This window comes from Sclerotinia sclerotiorum, genomic scaffold, assembly GCF_000146945.2.
Source record: "Sclerotinia sclerotiorum 1980 UF-70 scaffold_2 genomic scaffold, whole genome shotgun sequence".
NCBI lineage: Eukaryota > Fungi > Ascomycota > Leotiomycetes > Helotiales > Sclerotiniaceae > Sclerotinia > Sclerotinia sclerotiorum.
The window spans coordinates 746,763-772,130 of record NW_001820834.1 but is presented as its reverse complement, the minus strand read 5'-3'; the positions used below and the strand labels follow the sequence as shown (position 1 = coordinate 772,130).

The window sequence follows — 25,368 nt, the reverse complement described above, 5'->3', positions numbered from 1 at the left end:
TGTTTTTAGAAACGGCTTCACAAACGATGAAAACTAATCATGCTCACCTCAATCATCTGTTCCAAAATCCGTCTTACAACTTCCTCTTTCTGCGATTGAGGATGTGACAGGGCTTTAGGAGACCATCGGTGCCGAAGACGGTAACATGATATGATGACTTGAGGGCACAGACCCTCTTTGGAAGCATTGGCTCGATGGAAACGTATAATACTTGCAATACATCTTGATACTCTATTATACAACGTAGAGTGGGTGTCAACGTCGGTAGCCATAATTTCGACCCAGGAGACTTCCCCAATGCACAGATTACAGTTCCTTTAAAGACAGTGAACATTCAGCATCCAGAGATCTTCTATTCGCTTAAGTTTTAAATAGTAGGAAATACGAGGTGATATTGACTGGGTAGAAATTGCTTATTTTTACGACACGTTCTGATTGCTGATCGAGACATGTGGAGAAAGCATTAGCGTAAACCAGCCACACACACCCCACGTGATATAAGCACAGAACAATTCACCGCTTTTCTCCTACTGAAACTTGAAACCTAAAGCTCATCCGTTCAATTGGCAGCTGGGTTGTGATTTGATTGAAGTCGAAACTCCAGGCTTTGCAGCAATGACTATAATCAATTCTTCTCTGTCCAGACACACTTGCACTTTCTACAAAACTTTAGACACCGGATGCCCGTCTCTTGTTAGTCGAACTGGGCCCGGGACGTCACGATGACGAGTCAAGATATGCGGTATAATATACTACACACTGCTATACACAATAAAAATCACTAGGCTTCTAAAAAATTATAATGATGGCCCAAAATATCTCACAAAGGAACTTTGAGATGATGGTGGTTTTTTCGTTCGAATTTTGACTCTTAGATATTATTGTATACTCTTTGCGCTATTCCATCAGCATCACCCTCTCCATCCATGGATACACTGCCGAATTGGCCATTGGATAACCCATATGCAACGCCCCAGGAAAGAAACTAAAACTGTTAACAAAGCGCCACCAGATATACGAATAGATTTCTAACTTACCGAGCTTCTTTCGGTGTTCCGTGTTCAAACAGTAGTTGGGAGTCCTCAATAGGCATCAGTCCGTCCAAAGTCCCCTATAAGATGCGCTGTTAGTCACGATATACATCACATATTTGACGATGATATTCATACATTGATAAGCAAGAGTCTTGTCGAGGGTTTATCGATTATTCCGGTTTCCAGGAGTGAGAACCTCTTCTGAACATTGTCCCGGAATTCCTCTACAGAGGTATAACCGTGCTTTAATGCCATAGCGGGACTAAGTCTAGAAAATATCAGCATCCAGTCTCCGGAAATTTAGCAAGTAAAACACTCACTGGAATGGATACTCATGTCCTTCAGCCTTCTCAAGCCAATCTTTACCAAAGAAGTAATGAACCCCAGCTCCTTGTGCAACTACTCCTCTCAATCGGTATTTATGTGTATGAGCTAGTCTTACAGCATAATATCCACCAGCACTCAAGCCCCAGGCCATCACACGACTCATTTCAAATTTATCTCTTGATTCCATCCAGTCCAGAATGCTTGTCCACAACCTATCAGGAGCTGAAGGATCACTTGGATCAGCAGGACAATCGGCTGTCCCTGGAATCTCCGCAATCACACATGCCCATCCAAGGCGGATGAACTCATCGCTGCGAGCTGTATTATCCGGTCGATATCCATCAAGTCCAGTCAAAAGAAGAACAACAGGAACCCTCATGTCTTGACCTTTGAAAGGATATCTCACGTATAGTGGTATCTCGAGTTGATCTTGCCCCTCCGCACATATATGTTCAATTGTGACTTCTTCAAATGGACTATCCCATTTCGTTGCAGCTTTCATGTATACTGCCTTTTGGGCATCCCATGCTTTCCATTTAATTTGGGAACTTATTTTCTGGAATTTACCAATGTATGGAAATCGTGCAATTCGGTAAACACAAGCAGCTCGAAGAAATAGCTTAGAGGCTAAGGTTTGATTGCCAGAAGCCATGGCGTCATCTCCCTGTGCGGTGAGCTTTTCGGCAATTGGAAAGAAGGCTTCGGTGTACGCATTACCATATCCATCATTTATATTGTTCTAGTATCTGTAAGTAACTGAAGGAGGGCAATTGGAGATACTCACAGCAATTAGATGATCAAATATGGGCTCAAAATCTTCGAACTTTCCATCATGGAAAGGATACACACTTTTCGTACACTGTTAAATATGAGTATCGTCGTCGGATCCATACCAGCCCAGGGAAACACGCACTGGAAATTTCCATTTCGTATCCCACAATGCTTTCACGCTCTCATGATGAGGATACTTTGCCTCGAACTTATCACCTAGTGTCCACGTTCTCCCGTTCCCAAGTTCTGTGACTTGAGATGACATCTTTCTTTGTTTTTAAAGGGCTTGATGTTGTTTGCCAACAGTTTTGAAATCAGTGTATGCAGCTTGATTTAAGAGACCTAGCTTTTATTAATCAATCAATAGACTCAAACAGTCAGCCAATAACAATAGAGATCCGGGGTTATCACAGCAGGCCGATTGTCATATGTCCGTGGGGAAGTCCGTGACCTTTGGTAGCCATGTTAGCATCACAATTCAATCCCGACTGCTTTTGCCTTGAATCAATGAATATGTTTGGCGCTTACAGTTCTAAGATACTTTTTGAGATTCGAAATGATTGGCAATCGGATGAGCGAGAGACCGGAAAACATAGTTGTAGTAACGCTCTGTATCTCACAAGACATGTGTATGACTTATGAAATATGGCAATTGGCAATTATGAACTTCATATCTCGCATTTGGCAAAAATTTCTTTCGAATTGGGGCAAATAAAGTCCATGTGATAACAGGAAACAAACTTCGAGGACAAAAAAGTGGTGTGGCGTGAAGAGAAGTATCTCCACGCAATCATCACTCGTTCTCTAGTCCATTTAACTGGCAACGTGTGCACTTTCAAGAAAAGCACCTGAGCATGAAGAGCCTTCTAAGGCAGCATTACCATGAAGCATAAAATTACAGCCAAGATCGCAAGTGAGAATAAGGATAGTCACGTGATATTGATCTTCACATAATCCAACATCCCCATATTAACCAGCATTGAGCCTAAAGAAAACAAATTCAAATCAAGGCATTTAGATTTTTCTCACAAGATGTTTGGCCTCGATGGCCCTTTCGGGGTTTCCATCCGTTGTGTTGTGTTCAATTGGAATCTATAATCGAGTTCACATGCGTCGATGATACCCACGACACCTTACGCCTTCTTTGTAGTCCTGGTCCACTATTCATCTGCTCTCAACTAATTGTTTGAAACGCATATTGGATCTTGAGGAAATCTCTCTGTATTGCATCAATTTGAACTAAAGGGTAACTGGAATTTGTCTATACTCTTGTGCTTGAAGTTATATTAATATTCTCACAGATGGGACGGAAAGTAAGTACGAGGAGAAGCTTGAGCTACGATTTGGTCCATCATGTAACAAACGAGCCAACAGATTGTTCTGACAACGAATCATCCAATATGTCAAATAAAGATCCTGCCGAACGCAGTGACGAATCTGATCTTGAGTCCCAAACGAGACTCAAATTTGGTAGTATCTACCTGGCATCACAGCCAGTTTCCGGCAGTGAATCTGATGCTAGACCGATAACGAGATAAACATCGACTTTGATGATTTTTTGAAGTTCGATAATATGAACATTAGATTAGATGAATAGAATCATGATTCGGATGCTGAACCTCAAGCTAAAGTCACTCGTCCTGGACCTAATAGCAATTCGATTGGAAACGACGAGAGATTCCCATATCAATTTCTTTTCTCAGTAAAAAGGGGTGGAAAGCAATGAGCCGTACTCGTATCATCCTATACGTATATCCGCACTATTGATTGAATTATTACTAGCATCTGAATACATTTTGAAGACGCTCTGGTCCAAGCGACTTTACATTTCCGTTTGAACGTCCACACACTATCGTAAGATTACCTACATCTGTCAAGCCATTGCATCAAACGGTCCTCTCATCATCTCATCATAAGCCTTATGAGAAACATCTACATTCTTCCAAACCTCTCTCAAATACTCATTTCTCTCCTCCATTTTTTCCGGCTCCACAACCCTCCGTTCTCCTTGTGCCCGAGCAGCTGCTACTAGCATTGCCGTCTTAGGTTGTCTTAAACCTGCGAATTCGGCAAAAATTTTAGTCAGGTCTTCTGTTGAGAGGTTGGCGCCGGCATCCGGAAGAAGTCGTTGGAGGTGATAGCAATCTTCCCTAGAAATACATTAACCATGCCATGGAAAAAAGTATGGGTGGAATGGTATTAACATACATAGCTTGATTAGCACCTTGACCCAAATGTGGACTAGTAGGATGTGCAGCATCACCAATAAGAATACATCTCCCGTCATACCACTGTTCGGCATTCAAGCCCGGTCGATCGAAGATTCCATACTTGAGCAATCTTCCGGCACCACTAATAATTTCTGGTATTGGCGATGCCCAATCTTTGAATTGTTCTTGGAGATTTGCTTTTTCAGTTGCAAGTTCTTCGGGTGTTGCTAGACGCCATGTTTCCTTTTCTTCTTCGCTTTGTCGCTGCGTGATTGCCCATGATGAATGGCTGGGAGAGACTGGATAGTGAATGAAATGAGCAGCGGGCCCGAAAACATTCAACAGTGTATTCTGAAGAGATTTCGGTGTGGGTGAAAATCCTACTGTCTGAATAAGTTAGTATGATCGGTACTAATGGTTGAGAGTTAATAATACCTGTATTAATCCCGTATACGTAGCTTCAGGTTCATTGTACCCCTTACGTCTAAGCAAGATATCTCTCGAGGCAGCTTTAATACCATCACAACCAATAAGAAACGAAGCTTCGATTCTCTGACCAGCATCTGATATTGCCACCACCGCATTCTCACTTTCTTCAATACTAGCCAATTTCCAACCAGAATGAAACTCAATTCCTGCATCCAAGACAGCCTTCTCAAGAGCCAAATTAAACGCAGTTCTCTTAGTTCCACAAGCAGGCTGACCATAAGTTTCCTTCAGTAACCCTAGCGAATCTCCACCTCCAAGAACTTCCCCAGTATGCGTCTTATCCCAGAACTGTTCTCCCCATGGCGCATGATCCGTCACTGCCGTAGCAAGACCAACCAAATTAAGCACTTTCAAACTATCGCTTGATCAGCCATTTCAATTCGAATAAGTACCTACATAGTGTAGTTGTGGTAATTAACATAACATACCCATTTGGTTGTAGAAACAGCGATCCACCTGCATCACCCAGTACTCTGACTTTTTCTACGATAATGGGAGTGTATCCTTTTTTCTGGAGTAGAATTGCGATCACCGGACCTGCAATACCACAGCCGATGATGATGACTTTTTTGGAATTTGCTTGAGACATGTCGATAGATAGTTATTTCAATATTGAAAATGATGGAAGAATGTTTGTTGAATGAGGTTTTATCTGAAAATGAAACTACTCATCAGGGTATTTAATGTAATCCTGCTTCTTCGTCTTTACGATTCTTCTCCCTTTCATTCGGGATTTCCATGTTGAAGTCGGAATGTCCATGGAGATATTACCTTACCTGATGACTGTACCGGCGACATAGATGCCCACAGCGGGGTAAATGTAAATTGCAGCTAAGTGCAATTAGTATTTTTGAAGGATGCACGAAAAATACTTTTAATTTGTGAGAATTAAAAAGATATTGAGATCACAGTTAATGTTGCGCTACAAGCCGCCGCGCAACATGGTCATTATTTAACCTTACAGCATGTGATTGGGACAGTCTGATATGCAGAGAGATATAAAATATTAGATCCACCCATCCAACTCCACTCCACCCTCAAAACCACAGAAATCCCCAAACCCCCAAACCCCCAAAAAAATCCTCAAAAGAAAAATCCACACACAAATAACTCTATCTCTCATTCACTTTATATAACAAAAAGGCAAAAAAAGAAAAGGGCAAAAGAGTTCGACGTCGGCATGATTCGAACATGCGCCCCCGAAAGGAATTGATTTCTAGTCAATCACGTTAACCACTCCGTCACGACGCCTTGCTTTGTTGGATGATATTTTTTGGCGTTATAAAGCATATAATGCTTAAAAGAAAATCCCTGGGAGAGAGGCTCGACTTTCGATAAATCTATGAATATTGAGTACGGACAATCTTTATGGAATACAATTATCGTATAAATTTAGAAAGTAAAGATATTTCGATCGATCACAAGGTATGACGAGGCGAGATTCAATATTTTCGAAATTATCAAGATCAATATTTAAATCGACGAATTCCTATCCATTTAATTGGCGTGTATGGTTTCTCCGCAGTTTATCTTCAAACACTTTCATCTCATCGCCTAATATTTTCCCATCCCATCCGCTACTACCATATTATCTTCCCATTTCCCATTTCCCACTCTCCTTCTCAAATATACAAAAATAATTCACAGTCTCAATCCGAATACAATACAAAAATATAATTCCGGGTATCATTAACATCCCACGTAACGCCCGCAATACCCCCTAAAGAATTCTACATCTTCGGCGCCACAGTCAAAACCACCCAAGCAACTCTTCCTTCCTCGTCTTTACAAGGCGTAAAATGACAAACATATTTTTCCTCTGCTCTTTTCCATCCCCTCTCTCGATCAATTGTTGCACCTCCGAAAATTCCTTGCGATTTCCTGATTTCTTCTATTCCAGTTAAGAGACTCGTTTCGATTGATACTGCTCTTCCTGCTTTTATACCTTCCTTGACTACAGTTTTGAATGTCCGAGGCACGGATGATGGGGAGTGTTCGGTGAGGATTTTGAAAATGTCTTTGTCGACTATGGGGGCCACTTCACCATTAGGGAGGTTGAGACCAAGCATGTCGACTATACCTGGGGAATAAAATTTGACGGTGAGATTTTGTGATTGCGGTTGGTAAGATAGGACGAGGTACTGTTTTTGATGTTAGTGAATGTTAGGCAACCTTTGAGACGTTAAACCCACCTTTGAATAGGCTGTATAAAATTCTTCGACTTGTGTCTTGAATTGTAATTTGCCAATCCTATCTATCAATTCGCCCTCCATCCCAGCTTCATCTCGAATTGTTACAGCCTTAGCATTGTACTTTTTGAAGCTTTTAAAGAAGGAACTTTTCCCATAAATACTCTGATTATTGGAATCCTTACTTCGAACACTAGGAGTTTTCCTACTTCCCTCTTTCACACTCTCAGTATCTTCATCATTTAGACTTAAGATCCGAAGAACGTCGGTACGACTGTGAATCGTCGTACTGCAATTTATTTGTCCTCCGAGAAAAAATCTGACATCTCCATTACCGTCGAGTAAGGGGGAAACATAAAGGAGATTCCAAAATGGATCACCGTTTTTGCGATAATTAAGGAGTAATTCAACAGTTTCTTCACAATTTTGAATGGAAGTTCGTAAACGTTTTGTTGACTGACGATCAGTATATGCCCCCTGCAGGAAACGACAGTTTCGAGGAATGATATCTGTTCTAGAATATCCCGTGACAGAGACGAAGCCATCTGAAGCGAATACAATTGGATTATCCGCCCGCCTTAACACTGTCAGCTCGGACTCTAGAGGAATAGTAGATTTGAATGGGACATACTTCGGATCAGTCAAGCAAAAGCAGTCACCCAGACCTGGATATCTTTCTCTATCGTTTGCCAATGCCATAGTGGCGGAAGCAGTAACCTGATGTCTTACAAAACGTGGATACAAGTCGCTAGCTAGTAATTTTTCAATCTGCTCCTGTGATTCATTGAAAATATCTTGCAGGCCAGGAAGAACATTATATGTCGCGTTCTTAATATCATGTGATAATTCCCGAGTATGAGAACTGGAAATATTGATTTGCCTTGGTGCCTCGGATGAGATGAAAGTCGAGTGTATGGTGGAAAGAAGACGAGTTGCCTCATCTATCAGTCGATTGTATTCATCAATCTAATTTTGTATTTTTAGCACTAGCATATATACAATGGCAAGCTATTTTAGCGTACCTTTTGCAAAAATTCGAGATTTTCCGAACAGGAACGATTCTGACAAAATTTCAAAAACCGATGCGCGGTCGTTGGATTATGAAGCACAATATAAAAAACTTCAGAACTGAAGAAATCTGCAAAATTTCCTGCACCACTTAAACCTACACCATTCCTACTGCTTACACTACCTCCGTCACTGGGACTCGTTCGCATCGAGCCCCTTGTGCTACTTTCAGCACCTCTAGAGTTTGTAACGCGACGTAGGCTTTCGGATGTGGATTTGGTGGAATTGGGACTGGTCGGATCCCGTTTCGAACTTGGACTTTCGGATCTTTCTAGTAGGGTGGATAATGGAGGCAGAGGAGCTGTTTTGTTGTAGGAATCTTCATTGCAGAGAGTTTTCGACGGCGTCGCATCCCTGTTCTGGTAATAGTGGTCAATTGAGTCCGTCATTTTTCTGTCCAATTCAGAATGAATTATTTAGCGCTGCAGTAATCTGACAAACACGCGGAGAAGCTTCAGAACGCATAGAAAAATGTAAAAACCATATCGAAGCACGAACTGGCGCTTTCCTAAGGTAAAGTAAGAAATTATAAACTTGCGGGCCCATCCTAAGCTTAGCTCTAGATTCTCGATAACCTACCAGATCCGGCAGTATGAGCCGATTAATGCCCCGAGATTTTGTCTCTTGGCCGCCCGTAAATGAAAGACCCTGGGGCAGGGGGTGGAAAATCTTTTGAACCTCAGACCCGCTCATTCACATTGAATGGACGCCGGTCTGACCCAGATGTTATTGGGGAGGGTTGACCCAGCGACACAGTTTAGTGGCGAAGATCAAGGGCAAAGCGTTCCTCCAGTCTTCTCTTGAGGTCATGATGTCCCTGATTGATGCGCAGATGCGCAGATGCGGCACAAGCTCTTAAAAAGAGTCAACCACGTAATGTCGGACGAAAAACAGGAACATGTACCTTATAACAAGGCCTACCACTGTAGATTACGACCAACCCGGAATCGAAACTTCCGCCGCGAATTTGAACGAATTGCGTTAGTTGTAATATTACTTTGGAACAGATATCTATATTGGAAAAAAAGCGGATTAGAGGGAATTAATCGATGTGAGCTCCATCTTTGAAAGGCCGAGGATTAAAAAACGGCACGCAAAGAACTACAGGGATAGCCATCAAAAGATGGTACCTGGATTAAATCTTGCATCCTGGCTCCGGGCTGTGATTGGATACGCAGCCAAACACTTGCATATGATAGTTACCCACTGTAAAAATACTGGGACAAGCGAGAAATGATGAAGGAGATTTGGACTTATTAAAGGATGAACATACAAAAGACGACAAACCTGCAAACTCAATCTCCAGATTATCTAGAACCTACAGGATTACTCATCAGCTCAGAACCCTGTCACTATGATGATGGTGATATCCATAAACGCTTAAATGCTAAGATCTTACAAATTAGGACGTCCCGAGTGCAGAAAGGGCCATGATCATATATCACTCAGTTGTTCAGTTGTCTCCATCTCCAGACTCCGCAGTCTTGCTCAAATGGAATTCGCTCGCGCAAAATGATTCAGCATTTTTTCTTTACAAGGCTTATGTGTCGGGAATCGAGGTTTGTTCTATTTGACTATGTTTGCGAGAGAAATATTATTAAGAAACATTATCGAGTCACAGAGTGTACCGTGCGGAACCATGGGTGGTGTGCACCATATTGTATGTTCATGATTTTTCTTATAGTCGTGAGTATATATTCGTTTCAAGGCCATCCAAAGGCTTGGTTGAGAAGATGCAATATTTACATGAAATATAAGCCGTTTCTTTTTCCATCCCTGGGCCATGCCCGCATCGGCTCTCAAGCATGATGTCGAGATGGATATATCTTTCTCTTGAATTCAAATATTTAGAACCCTCATAACCCTACTTCTCTTACTCTGTAAATGAGCAGAAGCAGTGGTTGATGCACTAGAGGGAGCACATCCATGTGCACCACACTTCTGGTAAAGTGTAATGGCAGCATTACCGCCGCATTTTTCGGAACTGTTCCCAGCGCAAGGCATAATACAGTCACCTAGCATTCCAGTAACCGGTGCTCGATCTGCGGATAGCCTGTTATCGCAATAACATTGACTTCCAAATTCCATGCCTGCATATGTATGTCCCTTGGATGTACAGAAATCAACACAAGTTTCAATGGTCATGGAATTGTTGCCCTCCCAATCGGCATTCAATGTTCGGTTTCCTGCATCATCTGTTCCACATCCGAGATAAGTCCAGCCTTTGGAAGTGCTTAGATCGACAATGCCAATTGGCAGTGTAGCGGCGGTGGAGGCAGCAGGGTTAAAGTGGGATGGTGGAGTCTGGAGTGACTTTGTCAAAGCTGCATCCTGGGGACAGGCAGGTGGTGTATACTCTGCTGGGCCCGAAGAAGGTGCATTGCAACCAGGAAGCGCGTGAAGAACACCGCTTACGGGCTCGTTGATCAAAGGCGCGAGTTTGCACTCTTGGGTATCGGATTGTTCGTAAAAGGTAAATGTCTCAGCAGGGCAATTTGGTTGGCCATCAAGGCAGTTGTTGATTCCTTTAGTGAGTGTTGGAATATCCCAGCCATTTACCTTGGGTCACGTTAGCTTGACGAGATATTATTTAAGGTGGAATGCTAGATAGCTTACAAAATCACCATGAAATCCATAACCGGTAGTATCACCATTAGCAAGAACAAACGGCTGAGAATTGCCATACCAGTCATTCGCGAAAAGGTCGGTGCGATATGTAACTTCAAAGAATAAAGTCACCATATGATGAGGGTGTGAAGCTGGACAACGACCACCGTCATAGTCGCCATCCACAGGATACGACATATGTGATTTGTAGTCCGCGGCAGTTACATGGACCCCATCCCAGCAAGAAGGCATGGTAACTTGAAGTCGGAGACCATCTGGACAGTTTATATTTGGGAATCCATTTGTTTGAAGATCTGTTCCAGTACATCTGAAACTAACAGCTCGGTCTGCAAAAGAAGAGCTGTTAAAACTTCGTCGATTTGTATCCCCCCCAATCATGCGAAAATTCTCAGGGAACGGAACGAGCGGATCATTATCTGGACCTGGACGTTGACTTGAGAAAATGTTAGTAAACAAACCATCTAGCATTTTTTTCCAGATTTTAAAGACCCCAAACTCACAGATAGTAAATAGCCATTCCACCAAGATTTCCATACCCATCATCTCCATTAATAGGCACAGAAATGAAACTACCATTCTGAGCCTTGTAATAAAGCTTCGGAGTCCAATAATTTGACAAATCTTCCTCTACATTGCATGTACCACATTTAGCAGCACGAGCATCGGCATATGTCATATTAGCGCTGAATCCACTTCCACCAGCAATAGCATGGACATGAGATGCCGGGAGGATTCCAGGACTGACTACTGGATCGACGCGCTCGTCAACGAGGCGACTGTAGCATTGGATAACGAATGTGGTGCCTGCTGGAGAAATGAGAGATCCTAGCAATGCGAGACTGAGTGTTATGGTTGATTTGAACAACATTGTGACCGTTTTAGGGTTGAGTGCGTGCTATAGTTAAGAAATGGAGTAGCAGTTCTGTATTCGCGCCTGGCTTATCGGCTTTGAAGTTAAGGAGTGTATATTTAAAGAGAGTGTGTAGTTGACGTGAAGGAACGTATGATCAGGTATCCAACCCAATCCAAGTGAAAGTGAATGAAGAGAAAGTGAGAATGAATGAATAAAAGAGCGACGACCTAACTTATCTCCATGGAAGAGAAAGAACATAAAAAAGGAAGGGAGACAAACTGAGGGAGGGAGGAAACATGATAAAATTATATTAATCTCCCACGAAAACCCATCTCCAAATTCCAAGGTTCTTATATCTAATCTCCTAGGAGAATCTAATTGGTATCGTAGCACAAGGACAAACAAACAAACATCATATCATATTTATTTCCAGTGAATAATTTGAACACTGTCGGTTCCAAATTACCGTGAATGTTACTTCATGATAGGGGAACCAGAGCATGAGTCGAGAATTTTAAATGACAGGATCGCAGTTCTTATCCGAAAGTTATCGCATCTATAAGATGATGAGACGGGTCACAACTGACATAGATACTGACTGAGATCGCTTGTGCTGGGCCGTAAGGCTGTGCCCCTGATGCTTCTTTCAGTAATTCAGTTACATTGGGTTACACAGCCGCTTGTACAGCCGCTTGTACAACCGCTTGTACAACCGCTTGTACAACCGCTTGGCGATGACCCGAAACAACGTGGCGGAAGTGATTGGTTGGGAGTTTGAGAGGTGTTCTAGACGGCGCGAGGAGATGTATATTTGAGTCTGGGAAACCTTTTAAATCTTATGAGACTTGTACAGAGACGAAAATGCTTATGTTGATAGGGGGTCATAATGTTCCGGAAGCTTGACAGGAGTTAGGAGCATATTTTCGTTTGCGGTCGATGGGGACATAGTAAGAGGGATTTAAAAGGGCGAACCACAACGAAAATATCGCGTTGCGACGGTTTCATTATCAGTTGTCAGTCAGATGATATAAAGAGCTCTAATTGCTGATATCGCCCGCCTTCATGAATAGATATTGCTATAGGACAGATTCGTGCCGAAAATACTTAGTTACGCATCAATGAAATCCATCCCTTTCTGAGTATATCAAAATTCTCCGTGATGGGGGATATTCTCGTCGGAGCCATCACAATCGCCAGCAAAGCAATGGTCACCACGACTAACCACAGAGGGATTCCCGATCTGACATATCTCCAGACCACCTTCAAATGACTATCGTCTTTCTTATCCAAACAAATGCTCCTTCCTAATACTAAACATCCCCTCCCTCCTGGCTTACTGTCACATTCTTGATGCTCTCTCCTTCTCTTCATCAACAACCTATTGATATCATTAGTTTTCACATCTTGACATGTTGAAGGTAAGACGTCTCACGCAACACTCCCACGACAAAATCTAAGATCACTTCCCAGTTCACATTTACTATTACTTGGACAATCCAAATGTAGCCGCCGTCTCTGAATCAGCCATTCTATCTTCAAATGTAACCCGGTATATACAAAAGAGTAGAAATATCGATTAGCGTGCTTTAAAGAAAGCGCATCTGGATATATCAGATGAGAAGTTATCAATAAATGGATTTCTTGTGGTAGATCTAAAAGATTGAGTTTGGAAGCACAATGTTCCGCATCAGGCATGGGAAGAGTATGGTCTTTCTTCATCGTGTGGTTATACTAGGTAACCAGGATCTGTCATAGATATGAGTATATGATTCGATAAATCCATAAAGGGGCAATGATATTGATATAGAATTAGTGCTGGCTGTATTATACCAAGAGCAGTTGTAACTTTAACTGATAAGTGGATCGGAGAGACACTCTCGTGTCGAACACGATGTTTTGAAAAGTGGTGTTTTTGGCCAGGCTGCCGCTTTTGGAGGATTATGATTCGTTCTGGAGTCATGACAAAGAATGAGAATGTATCGAAGTGACGAATTGATGGGTATATGTTTCGTAATCATTGCCGTGTTATGATCGTTTTCAGGAGAGAAATACTAATTCACTAGAGTCAGGACTCACATTGGCATCCGCCGTAGTACTTCACTTCAGGAGACAGGTGAATGCTAACAGAGGTACGGAGTAAGAAATCTCGTCTAGTCGTTACGGTAGCAATGGTAAACGATCACTATTATGGGATCTGATTGATTGTCTACACCGATTATCAAGAGTGTAACAATATCCAGTGTCCCCCAAATTTATAAAGAATCGAGTGTATTATTGAATGAAATCATCTCAGCCAATTGCACGACAATGAATTCAAATTGCCTTTAAAATCGCCACGTGATTACGTGAGTTCGCGTCTGCCAAGTGCCAACAGAGTGGCAAGTAAGCGTCATGGATTGTACGAGAATTACCAGAAACACTAATGTATCGAACTAAATGCACGTATCGGCATGGCTAGTCCTGCCCCAGACGAGGCGGAGCACCCTCAAAATGCTGAGGATAGTGATTATGGCTCAGATTTCTCACCGGAAGAGGTTGAGATAGTAGAGAAATTGTTGTTGCCGTTCCACCCACTACTCAACGAAGCAACTGAGATTGAAGACAATCCGATTGTGAATGATATCGAATATCATGAGTCGGAGCGCACCCTTCGCCTCCCTCGAGTTATTGGAAAAGAGCAGATTTCGCCTCTGCTTCAAGCCATTCGTGCTGCGGAGAGGGTTGCTGAGCAGATTAATACTTCAGTCGCGAAACGCGAGTACTACCCTGATTGTGAGCATATATTCTCTTCGCCATTGCTAGATTTCTGACTTACGCGGTAGCCCTCAGTGAGTGATCAAATAGCTGGTATCGTGCCAACTGCATCCGGATCGATTCTCACGAATGGAGTTGAATCAAAGACCGCAGAATCTGCAGAACCTATACCTCGCGACACACGATCGCCCCTCGAACGATTTCGTACCGCGCCGAAGAAACCGCTCTCGGTGACGGATCTCGTGTCGCCGGCATGGTGCGAGCTTCAATACTGGTATACATTGACGAAACATGGAAGGAAGAAACGAACGTCAGCTATGAAGCAAGGTAGTGCTGTACACAAAGTCTTAGAAGATCAGGTACATAGGACTGTTCAGATCGACATTCAAACAAGGGAAGATGCCTGGGGTCTACAGATATGGAATGTGATACAAGGGTTACGAACATTACGAGAAACGGGACAAACGAGGGAATTAGAAATATGGGGTACTATCGATGGATTGGTGGTGAATGGCGTTATTGATGAACTGAGCTACATCTGTCCGGATACTGAATTGGAGAAATCTTTACAGAAAGAGGCTGAGAAGGAGAAGAAATTGCCACCTTCAGATCAAGCTTCTATATCGGACTTCTTCAAAGCACCAGGGGCTACTGCAGAGGCAACACGGACAAGAAGACGGGCCCGATCGAACAAACTTTATATTTGTGATGTGAAAACCAGAGGTGTTCGCACGCTGCCAAACAACGCAGCCTTCCGCCCTACCCAGATGCAGCTTATGCTTTATCATCACCTTCTATCCGAGCTTGCCACAAACAGGGTCGATTTTCCTGCCTTGGCCGGTCGCTATAGGTTAGATACCACCAAAACTTTCTCAGATGCATTCATTGCTCAAGTGGGTAGCATGAACGATGATAACGGGGAGATATACGAAGACGCTCTTGAGGAACAAGATGATTCGACCCCAGTTTCTAGTCAAGATTCTATGAGTGTTCTCCTTGCCCACAATAATCTCAAAGCTCTTTGGTCACTCATGATATCTGAATTTCAAATCACTCTTCCCGATGGTGCTGGATCATTGGGAGGAGTGTTAAAAACAGAATATCGATCACGAGATAGTGGAGAAATAGTTGGAATCAAGACTATACCCATGGATAATCAAGAATTGAATTCATACCTAGACGAAGAACTACGTTGGTGGAAAGGAGAAAGAGAAGCGAAGGGGGTCACAGTAGAAGAAGCATTTAAATGCAGGACTTGTGATTTTGCGGAAGACTGTGAATGGAGGTTACATAAGGTTGAGGAAGCGACTGAGAAGGCTCGCTTGAAAAAGAGGAGGAGGAAAAGCGTTGTATAGTTGCGCTCATGAATTTCTTTAATATCTGCATGGCGTTTTCTATGGCTTTGTTTGAATAGAAGTCATGACCTTATAAATGAACAATAGTATATCCTATTATAATGCTTGATTCTATATGATTCTTTCTGGTGCATACATTATAGTTCTTTTGTTGACTTGACGCCTGGCGAATCCAGGTGGACCATCAATATTCCTTCAACCACGGGATGTCATTGAGCCTACCTTGCTGGCTACTCGATTTGATTACGCAGCTAGGCTGTGTGCTACAAATATGTTTGTGTATCTAGCAAGTCTTTGACTTTCTGAGTCATCTGATCTCATCTGACAACATCAGTCATGATATGTACAACTATGAATGCAAACATGATTTCTTTTTTCACAGTTGCGGAAAGCAGCAGGCTTTTCTAGATCACTATCATTGTCATCAGTCAGTAGCAAACCTCTTTTCCAGAAGCAAAGCATAAGAACAGAAACTATATGAATGTCAAAATCCAACCAGACATCCCTAATTCTCCACTTCCATCTCACACCACCACTCCCAAATCATCCATCATGTCTTCATCCTCTGATCCTGCAGTCTACAAACCCACGGTCACAAGTACAGCTCTCCATACTATGGGCGCCTCGCTAATCCCCTACCTCAACATGAAAGTACACCACCTGATTCCTTCTCGTCGCTGGAAAGAAATCGAAGTCACAGGGCACCACACGCGCAGCGCTCCAGCTATCATATACAACAAGGAAAAGAATGATAAACCGTTCAATACGCAACGACCCACCGCAACGATTTTAGAGGGCGATAAATTACGCATCAATTGTTTCCCGGGGAGAGATTATGTGAAACATTATGCTAATATCATAGCAACGTATTTAGCGATTGAGGGTAGAGATCCCAAGATTGTGAAGGCTGTACTTCCTGAGGAGGGAGACGGGTATTCGGAATTCCTTAATTCGAACTTGAAGGGTCTAGAGACTGAGAAGACGAATTTGGTGATTCTGGGATCGTTTACGGAGGATATCTTGAGCTCGGATGTGCCATGGAGCGGTAGAGAAACTACAGATGAGTTGTTTGCGTGGCAGACTAGTACTCGAGCAAATGGATTCAAAGCGACGATTTTAAAATGTCGAGTATGTTTCTGGGGAGATTTGGCGGGACAATTAGTGAAATGTTTGAAGGAAATTTGTGGTGTTTCTCTGCAGTGTGTGATCTATGTTGGGAAACTGGGCACGCTAGCCGAGGAACATATGCCGAATTTGACGTTGGCGACGGGGTCGAGTAGTTATGTTCGAGGAGACTTTGTCAAGTGGGACAACCCGATTAGTGAGGAGATTTTGGGGAAGGAGGTGCAGAGGGGTGTGCATTTTACGTCGGCTTCGGTGTTGGATGAGGATCAGTTGTGGCTGGAGAAGTTTAGGGGGAGGTTTTCTTGGGTGGAACCGGAGATTGGTCATATGGCTGTTGCGGCGAGGGAATTGGAGATTAGGTTTGGATATCTTCATATTGTGTCGAATAATTTGGCGGGGAAGTTTGAGTATGATTTGGGGAATGAGAGGGAGGTTGTGGTGCTCAGTAATAGGGTCTTGATGAATAAGTGGATTGGTAAAATTTTGAATTATTATATAGAAGAGTTGGATGGGAAATTGGCGAATGAGGCGTAAGAATAATTAGTAGACATCGACAATTTGCTGGAACTTAGACTAAAAGCTGTTATATTTCATTCAAAAGAGTATCAGGAGTGCTAAAACTGAAATACAGTAAACACACGAGCGGTAAATAGATAACTGCGAGCTAAAACTGTGATTCCGTCTCTAAATACACACACTTACCTCACCAAGGATGCCTTCTCCCGTCCCATGTCCAAAATGTCGCGGCCCCTACTTCTTCTGATATCCCCGCCGCCCAAGCACTCGATTTTCCACCCTCATCAATTCCACCTCTCCCCTTCTCCCCTATCACCTTCAAACATCCTCTTACACTCTCACCAACCTCTATAACCCCCTTGACTTCCCAAGGTAGCTCTACATCCTTCGCCATATCCGTGTTTACTTCACCTGGATGAAGGGCGAGAATAATTGGAGCCTCGGAACCTTTTTCCCTGTGTAGTTCCGCGGCCAGGTGCTATAATCATGGATGTGTGAGGAAGGAAGAATGGTGGTATTTGGTGGTATAGTTGCGAAAAGAGGGGTATCTAGAGGGGTAGGGGTAACTTACACGTAATCCCATATTCAATGCAGCTTTAGAAGCAGCATATGCAGCAAAACCATCTTCGAATGAACGGAAATTAACAGCGGAGCCAGAATCAGAAGATATGAATACAATGTTGGAGATTCGAGATCCAGGTATGGAGAGAAGGTGTTTGGCGGCAAGAAGTGGTCCGATGGTATTAGTCTGGAAGTGGTGATTGTAAGACTGAGAGGTTCTGTCCAAATAAAATGAGTGAATGTTAGTACTGTATACTCGCCGATCTAATTCAGAAACGTGAGAAGGGTCATGATCATTCGTCAAACACTCATTTGCCGAATTGTGAGATCGTTGTATGAAATGATCGGGATATCCAGGGAAACGTCGTGAAGCACATTGGGTGAAGATTTCCCAATCCCATGATGTATACAAACAAGCCCTCAAACATAGAGCAGATTTCCATCCCAGAGATAGCCTAACTCACCCTCCAAGCACTCTATTCGGCCATTCCAAGACCCCGGCATTAATAATGACAGCTTCAACAGGACTTCCCAACAACAATCCCGGCATAGCGAGACAAAGACTTGCAATAGTCCGTTCATCGGTAACATCACATTGAATAGTCCATAATCTAGGCGGTGCCTGGAATTGCTTATCTAGTTCATATAAAGTCTGCGGTGGTTCAGTGGATCGATGAGTGGCGATGACGATATTGGTGGGTGATGCTAGGATTAATTGTCGAGTGAATTCGAGACCAATACCTCGACTGGCGCCTATTACTACATAGTACTTTGAGTTTGAAGGAGAAGCCATGATAGGTAGAATTACAGGGTAATAAATGAAGTTCGGTAATGTGTCTAGATGTGGTGCAGATGCTTTCACATAATATAGTGCCGCTTTAATCTGCATAGGAAAAACCCATTTGATGTTACTGATGTGAGCCTCGAGGTTATGTGTAACATGAATTAGAATGTCTTTTTTCTAGCCTAAGACTTGCTCAATTTTTCCAATGATTGTTTTCATATGGTCTATATGATTTACAAATTAAGTCTCTTTTCAGAGATCAAAGGTCACACGGACGAGAAACCAATTTAAATACATTTTGCCTCTACGGACTTGTCGGTCCGGGTGAGATATTGCTATAGAACCACTGGATATAAGTACACGATGGATGGACAGGAAATCCTAAATCCTCCATTGCTTTCTGTCAATTCAATCCATAGATACCGGTAAGGGAAGAAGAGTCCTGTTCTTTTTGATTATGCATTTCTATACTCCATTACGAGTGACTCTGCTCATAGCAGTAGGAATGCAGGAGGTGTATGCACAGCAATCCGCGTGGGGTCAATGTAAGTTAGATTTATGAAGGAAGAGATAATCTAGACATGGCTAATAAATTCGGGAATGTAGGTGGAGGAACAGGTTGGGCTGGTGCAACTACCTGCGTTTCCGGTTATGTGTGTACTTATTCTAAGTAAGATTTTCTTTTATCCCAATTCGTTGCATATCCATTTTCCGAAGCTTTGTTGTATTGTCTCGTTCCTTGACCTTTGCTAATTCTGGGAACAGTTCCTGTAAGTCAGCACACTCTCATTCCATATTCTAGCTTCGCTTATCACTTCATTCAAAAGACTATTCCCAATGTCTTCCTGGCACCGCATCATCCTCAACGGGTATAGCCACGTCCGGCACCGCAACTTCTGGCACCGCAAGTTCCGGCACACCAACCACGACCGTCCCTGCAACCACTACTGGTGCAGCCTCATACCCAGGAGTGACACTCCAGAGTGGCTACTATTGGATTCGTGCTGTTGAATCTCCAAACTTCCAGTTCGTATACCTCCATGTCCCTCACCTGTAACATCCATATCAGATAGAGATGACAGAGAAGTTGACCACCTGTGTTGTAGTTCATACCTCCAAGCCTCACCGACTGGCAAGCCCGGCAGAGCCCTCCTAGCTGACAGATCAACTGCCGGTCAATACCAAATCGTATCCGGCCAACTCGTCCAGCTAGTCGCGCCCAATACTTTCCTCTATGCAAACGTCCAACCACCTGCAAGTTCCTCTGCCGTTAAATTATCCATGACGTTCAATACAACTCAAAACACATTTGGTACATTTGCGTTTAGTGGAGATGCCGTAACATGGAGTGTAGCTAGCATTAGTCGGCCGAATTTAAGTGCGTGGTTGGTCTGTGGCGATCAGGAGTTGTGGATAAACTTGGGGAATTATGCATATTTGACGCCAACAGGATGTGTGGATGAGACGATCCACTATTTCAATGGAGCGACTGTAGATTGAGGGGCTGAGGCATAAACAGCAGAATTTCAACGAGCTATGCGTGAAAATTCGATTTTATATTGTGGTTGTACATACCTTTATGATTTATAAATACATGAATGCCTAAACCGGCATCGAAACCCTAGACCCAAGCTTTTGATACACCTAAATTATTATACAGAGCTGCCAGCTTACTTCTTTGCCGCTCGTTTCAATAGGCAGTGCCTTCCCCATTTCCTGCGAAATTTCTCTGGAACGAAGGGCAAATCTGGCAACCATATGGTCCGACCAAGGATGTGTGTTTGGGATGCGTCAAGAAATGGTTCACATTTCACCGACTCCCAATCTTCGACATCCATAATGTAGTGAGGCTCAAGCTCGGAGGCTACGGAGTCAGGGTAGTATGTGTCGACCAAAAAGTTGCAAGTTTTCAAGTCAACCTGTTGAAAAATTAGATCACCGCCGAAAATACGATGAGGCGAGATTTGCTTACATATTTGCCCATGTCTTCAATGTTTTGGTCATTCATACCTGAGGGGATGAGCCATGTTGACCAGATCCCAAATCCCTCACTAGCTTCAGAGAAGTCGCCGGGGAGCAGTCCATCGAATTCGCTCTTTACAAATTTTGCTTTCATATCATTTGGTAAATGATAAGAGCTGGGGAATCTGTACCATTCTTTACCAAAGCAGACGGAGTCTCCTCGTGACCCAAGGGTACCATTCTGGAGAGGACTATATATCTTCAAGGGCGCCGAGTATGCTGTATAGATCCCATAAATCCTTGCTAGGCCGACGTCCACGGATCCGATGACAAAGAAGCTCACAAACAATAGCTTCAATTTGGCTGGAATCTTACCAATCAAGGTTTTAGGATCCGAACGACCAAACGCAGCCAGGAGAATGTGGAGTGACATGGCCGCATTAAGTGCAAGGCATGGGTACGCTGGGTACATAAAACGCTCTTCCTTGTGTGGTTGAAAGCTAAAAATCGCAAGCCATATGTAAAATGGGGCCACAAAGACAATGCTGCGAAGAGCTGTTGTGGTACCGCCTTCTCGCGACCCAAATAGCTTTTGAAGTATGAAAAGAGGGAAGGCTGAAATTGCAAGCACAAACCAAATATTGAAATTGAGGAGTAGATTACGGATATAAAAATGCCATGGTTCGGTACCATATATCTCAGGGCCTCTTCCCTCACCACTGAAGATGTTGTAAAGAACAATATTCAGAGGGACAACCACTAGTTGTCTGTAGAAAAAGCCAGAAACAAGGAATTCGAAGAACTGTTTCAATGTTAGTAGCTATTGACGGACTGGTCCGGAGAAACCTCACCAGAACAAGAAGTGCTCCAACGACTCCTCTAAGAAATCGCATCACGGTGTCGATGATCGCGTCCTTATCGCTTAAACTAGCAAAAACAACCTCTTCAATCAAGAAAGGGGCAGATAAGGCCATAGAGAATGGCCAACCGAGAATGCCTCCGACTGCAAACCAAAAGATGCCCTGCGCAGTCTTCAGGCCGCCTCTCCAGTTCATGAAAGCAGCCATTCCAAGCATAGTTGTGTACATGGCGAAGCTCGAAGGCAAGAAAGAGGCAGAAGCATGGAAGAAACCCGGAGTAAATATGTTTGCCATCAAGAAGAACATGGCCACTCGCGGATTCAAAGTGCCGTTGATAACTCGAAACATTTGAGTCTGGCACAGAGCGCAGATAAATGCGAGACCATATCGGATGAAATAGAATTCGCCAAGCTGTTTTCCGGATCAGAATACTAACTGATAATCAGGGATTGGGTCGTCCCTACCTTCGTCGGAAATGGGAGTAGTCTTCTAAAATTCCCCAACAAGGCATGAAGAGTGATGTACAACCAACTTCGAATTGCATATTCTGGAGAATATTCCCATGTCTGTAATCCATAGCCATGACTGAGATAATGTGTAGGTTCCCAGTAGTTAAAGGTCTCATCGCAATCTTGTATAGGAGCATATAGAGCTGCCAGAATGTTTGCTCCTAGGAAGACGTAAAATGCGCTGATTGGTTTGACAGCGAATGGAGTGGCAGGTCTATGAAAGCTTGGTCAGTGAACATTCATTTGCACATCAGCATTGTGAGTACTAACTTTTTCTTTTTGGAATGCGAAGCTGTAGAGCCTCCGCCTCCTCGAGCTGAACTCGAATTTACTGGCTGCGGAGGAGCCATTATTGTAATTGAATAATATTTACTAGACGAGTAAATTCTTGATGTTCGGCGCAGACTTTCAACAATGACATCGTGTTCTAGCACAATATTATCATAATTGCATAAAATACACAGTTGTATTTATGCATCCTGATTTATGCATGCTGATAAGAAGTGCACAGGCTTAGCTCCCGGCACTAAGATTAGAAAACCCCTGTTAGTTCTAATCGAGACCCGAGCTTTGAGAAATAATTTGGAAATTTTGAGATCAGAACTTTCTTGTCAATGACATCTCAGTATTGGATAGTATCTAATTTTTCTTAACTTATTTTGATACCCATACTCATATTGTATTTTATGATATTATATTGGTGCTCCTTGTTTTCCTTACACATTGGAATTGAGATACTTGACATTCAAACGCAACAAGCTGATATACAGCCCTTTCAGAATTTGTTTAGATTTCGACAAGAAGAATGAATAATTCCGATTCGATCTCGGTGATTCCCCAAGAAGGGGAGAATTCTCAATTACAAGGGGGGAGTGACGAATCTGCCCCCTCTTCATCAACATTTTCCGGCATACCTGGATTAGGACGTCTTGGAAATGCGCCGAAATCTGAGAGTTCAAAACCATGCGCGGGGAGTGAGACCGCTGAAAACCATGTAAAAGAATCGGCTGCTTCCCAAGAAAAATTGTCAGAAGCTACCGATGGCCAAGCCCAAGAAGATTCTACGATGGCAGATGCCAAATCTTTCCTTCAAGAATCCGCAACTTCTACAGCCCACGACGCGACCTCAGAAATCCCCTCTCAAATCAACGATGAGGCTTTGCAGGTGACGGGAATCGATTTAAAACGAACAGAGAAACCAATTGATTCTGAGATGCGACAAATTCCTCAAGAAGATGCCAAAGTCAGCACACATGACACAAATAGCAATGCGATGGACGCTGAGAATTTGAAACCCACCACAGAGCCACATCTCAAAAAAGAAGTCGAGGCGCCATCAGATGAATTTCTAGGACCTCAGCCTAGCACGAGCGACATCCAAATACTCAAGAGTCACCCCGATCCACCCAATTTGACACATGCTTTAGAGGCGATGCTAGGAGGTCTCATGCACCCTGCGGCCGTGGTTGCGGATGTTTCAACAACGGAAGATGCGCCAGCAGCACAGGCGACAGAATCTGAACACCCAGAATGGGAGGTTGACTCGTCTCCATATGAATCATCCTCCGACTCGTCAAGCGATAGTTCATCTGAAGACGACAGCGAAGATGAGGATGGAGAGAATACATATAAATTGTTAAGCCCAGAAGAGCAAGCTAGAATTCTGATGGAAGGTGATGGTGGTTCAGATGACGAGGGAACCTCCAAAGGTGCTAAGGGTGCTGGAGCTCAGTTACGGACGAAGAATGAAGTACCAGAGGAAATAATTCCCAAGCCAGACGTCACAATCACACCCGAGATGCCCATCACAAAATTGGGAGATGTGGAAGGAGTGGTGGATAACATCGTTCTCATCAAAGCTTTCACAACCGGAGAGTACCAAGTATTGAGAGAGGAATCCGTCTTATGTTTAGAGGATCGCAGTGTTATAGGTGTGGTGTCAGAAACATTGGGCAGGGTGGAACAGCCATTATATTGTGTTAGGTTTACGAATGCTGCAGCAATTATCGAAGCAGGACTGTCCGTTGGGACAACAGTTTACTACTCTGAGCAACATTCAAAATATGTTTTTACACAAGCTTTGAAGGCATACAAAGGTACAGATGCTTCCAACTTGTACGACGAGGAGGTCGGCGATGAGGAAATGGAATTTTCGGATGATGAAAAGGAAGCTGAACATAAACGAAGGATAAAACAAAAGAAGGCAGAAAAGAGAGGTGGTAAGGCTCAACAGAATGGTGGTCATTCACATGGTGGACATGCGTCGCAACAGTCGTACGCCGCCGATAATGGCGCCGTGCTGAACTATGACGAAGCCGAAGATGGCCCTTATAAAACCCTCACTCGACCAAGCGGATTCACTGGTGGTGCAAGTGGTGGTGAAGCCCCGCAAGAGGGTTCTCAATATAATAGAGCAAATCAACGCGGTGATCATGTAGGGAGAGGCAGAGGAAGGGGTCGCGGGGACAGGGGCAGAGTAGATAGGGGTCGAGGACGAGGACGAGGTGGCGGAAATAATGATCGAAGTAACGGCCATCCCCGTGGTGCCTCATCTCAGGCGAACAATACATTTTCTCCGCAAAACCCAAGTCCCGGATTATACAATTCTCAACCAGCTTCCTTACCGCAAAAGCCTAACTTTCTACCTCCGCCACCTTCTTCAAACATATACAGCAATCCAATTCAGCCGCAACAATATCAATCTCAACAACCACAACAATATCCATCACAGCAACCTCCAGTATGGCCAATGTACCCGCAAGGTTACCAGCAACCTTATCAACAACCTCAACCAAGTTTCCCGCCTGCGCAGAATAATTGGCCAGGTATGCCCCCTCCTCCTACCATACCAGCAGGCGCGTTCATAAATCCAGCATTCTTCACCCAGCAAAATGGATCAAATCAACACGGGGCAAACCAATGGACCCATCCGGGGCAGCAAAATGGGAATGGAGGGAGCAGGTGATGCATGTTAGATTATGTATGATTGTTGTTTCTAAGAATAAAATTGAGCCACATTTCGTTGATGATGCTCCAGATACATAAATTGCAATGAAGGCCCTTTACCTTGGAAGTCTGTTGCACGTTTAGTATCGAAACAATGTACCACGCTTTACGACCACCTCGATTATGGCCAAGCGGCTCTCTTCCTGCTCGCGTATCATAATAGTGAATTGTACCGAAACTTCCCCCCGGCTCATGATTGAATCTCATGCCATCTCAATCAATTGACATCAAGTGAATTAAGATGAAGAGTATTTTTTATGCCTGAAGAGGTGTTTGCACGCCGTCCATGATGTTGAGTGTGATAATCCATACCCGAAACGGTAAAAAAGTCCCTCGCGATAAGAACAAATTTGGTGGGGTTCCGCCC

General features: G+C 43.4%; 12 protein-coding genes and 1 non-coding gene across 13 annotated transcripts; 5 read left to right on the top strand and 8 right to left on the bottom strand.

The window, feature by feature from the left end:
* Positions 1-897: 897 nt before the first annotated feature.
* SS1G_01382 (hypothetical protein) lies at positions 898-2,397 on the bottom strand (the record flags this gene model as incomplete). Its single annotated transcript, XM_001597138.1, has 6 exons — positions 898-985; positions 1,038-1,111; positions 1,170-1,302; positions 1,355-2,100; positions 2,146-2,220; positions 2,275-2,397. The coding sequence occupies 6 exons, from the start codon at positions 2,395-2,397 to the stop codon at positions 898-900; spliced, it is 1,239 nt and encodes a 412-aa protein (XP_001597188.1).
* A 1,135-nt stretch (positions 2,398-3,532) lies between these two features.
* Positions 3,533-3,670, top strand: SS1G_01381 (predicted protein; the record flags this gene model as incomplete). Its single annotated transcript, XM_001597137.1, has 1 exon — positions 3,533-3,670. The coding sequence occupies one exon, from the start codon at positions 3,533-3,535 to the stop codon at positions 3,668-3,670; it is 138 nt and encodes a 45-aa protein (XP_001597187.1).
* Positions 3,671-4,005: 335 nt separating this feature from the next.
* SS1G_01380 (hypothetical protein) lies at positions 4,006-5,420 on the bottom strand (the record flags this gene model as incomplete). Its single annotated transcript, XM_001597136.1, has 4 exons — positions 4,006-4,282; positions 4,341-4,729; positions 4,778-5,186; positions 5,260-5,420. 4 exons carry the CDS (start codon positions 5,418-5,420, stop codon positions 4,006-4,008), a joined length of 1,236 nt encoding a protein of 411 aa, XP_001597186.1.
* A 581-nt stretch (positions 5,421-6,001) lies between these two features.
* Positions 6,002-6,082, bottom strand: SS1G_14528. Its single transcript has one exon. It is a non-coding gene; the product is annotated as a tRNA-Ser (tRNA).
* Positions 6,083-6,561: 479 nt separating this feature from the next.
* SS1G_01379 (hypothetical protein) lies at positions 6,562-8,477 on the bottom strand (the record flags this gene model as incomplete). Its single annotated transcript, XM_001597135.1, has 4 exons — positions 6,562-6,972; positions 7,024-7,597; positions 7,652-7,986; positions 8,190-8,477. 4 exons carry the CDS (start codon positions 8,475-8,477, stop codon positions 6,562-6,564), a joined length of 1,608 nt encoding a protein of 535 aa, XP_001597185.1.
* Positions 8,478-9,927: 1,450 nt separating this feature from the next.
* On the bottom strand, positions 9,928-11,584 carry SS1G_01378 (hypothetical protein; the record flags this gene model as incomplete). The annotated part of the gene is made up of 3 exons (XM_001597134.1): positions 9,928-10,647; positions 10,705-11,149; positions 11,217-11,584. 3 exons carry the CDS (start codon positions 11,582-11,584, stop codon positions 9,928-9,930), a joined length of 1,533 nt encoding a protein of 510 aa, XP_001597184.1.
* A 1,089-nt stretch (positions 11,585-12,673) lies between these two features.
* On the bottom strand, positions 12,674-13,097 carry SS1G_01377 (hypothetical protein; the record flags this gene model as incomplete). Its single annotated transcript, XM_001597133.1, has 2 exons — positions 12,674-12,947; positions 13,057-13,097. The coding sequence occupies 2 exons, from the start codon at positions 13,095-13,097 to the stop codon at positions 12,674-12,676; spliced, it is 315 nt and encodes a 104-aa protein (XP_001597183.1).
* Positions 13,098-14,019: 922 nt separating this feature from the next.
* Positions 14,020-15,678, top strand: SS1G_01376 (hypothetical protein; the record flags this gene model as incomplete). The annotated part of the gene is made up of 2 exons (XM_001597132.1): positions 14,020-14,341; positions 14,399-15,678. The coding sequence occupies 2 exons, from the start codon at positions 14,020-14,022 to the stop codon at positions 15,676-15,678; spliced, it is 1,602 nt and encodes a 533-aa protein (XP_001597182.1).
* A 552-nt stretch (positions 15,679-16,230) lies between these two features.
* Positions 16,231-17,337, top strand: SS1G_01375 (hypothetical protein; the record flags this gene model as incomplete). Its single annotated transcript, XM_001597131.1, has 1 exon — positions 16,231-17,337. The coding sequence occupies one exon, from the start codon at positions 16,231-16,233 to the stop codon at positions 17,335-17,337; it is 1,107 nt and encodes a 368-aa protein (XP_001597181.1).
* A 389-nt stretch (positions 17,338-17,726) lies between these two features.
* Positions 17,727-18,673, bottom strand: SS1G_01374 (hypothetical protein; the record flags this gene model as incomplete). Its single annotated transcript, XM_001597130.1, has 3 exons — positions 17,727-17,774; positions 17,891-18,098; positions 18,345-18,673. 3 exons carry the CDS (start codon positions 18,671-18,673, stop codon positions 17,727-17,729), a joined length of 585 nt encoding a protein of 194 aa, XP_001597180.1.
* A 448-nt stretch (positions 18,674-19,121) lies between these two features.
* Positions 19,122-20,164, top strand: SS1G_01373 (hypothetical protein; the record flags this gene model as incomplete). Its single annotated transcript, XM_001597129.1, has 4 exons — positions 19,122-19,209; positions 19,271-19,317; positions 19,467-19,690; positions 19,771-20,164. The coding sequence occupies 4 exons, from the start codon at positions 19,122-19,124 to the stop codon at positions 20,162-20,164; spliced, it is 753 nt and encodes a 250-aa protein (XP_001597179.1).
* Positions 20,165-20,594: 430 nt separating this feature from the next.
* Positions 20,595-22,345, bottom strand: SS1G_01372 (hypothetical protein; the record flags this gene model as incomplete). Its single annotated transcript, XM_001597128.1, has 4 exons — positions 20,595-21,428; positions 21,478-21,897; positions 21,951-22,209; positions 22,266-22,345. 4 exons carry the CDS (start codon positions 22,343-22,345, stop codon positions 20,595-20,597), a joined length of 1,593 nt encoding a protein of 530 aa, XP_001597178.1.
* A 455-nt stretch (positions 22,346-22,800) lies between these two features.
* On the top strand, positions 22,801-25,040 carry SS1G_01371 (hypothetical protein; the record flags this gene model as incomplete). The annotated part of the gene is made up of 2 exons (XM_001597127.1): positions 22,801-24,820; positions 24,883-25,040. 2 exons carry the CDS (start codon positions 22,801-22,803, stop codon positions 25,038-25,040), a joined length of 2,178 nt encoding a protein of 725 aa, XP_001597177.1.
* Positions 25,041-25,368: the final 328 nt, after the last annotated feature.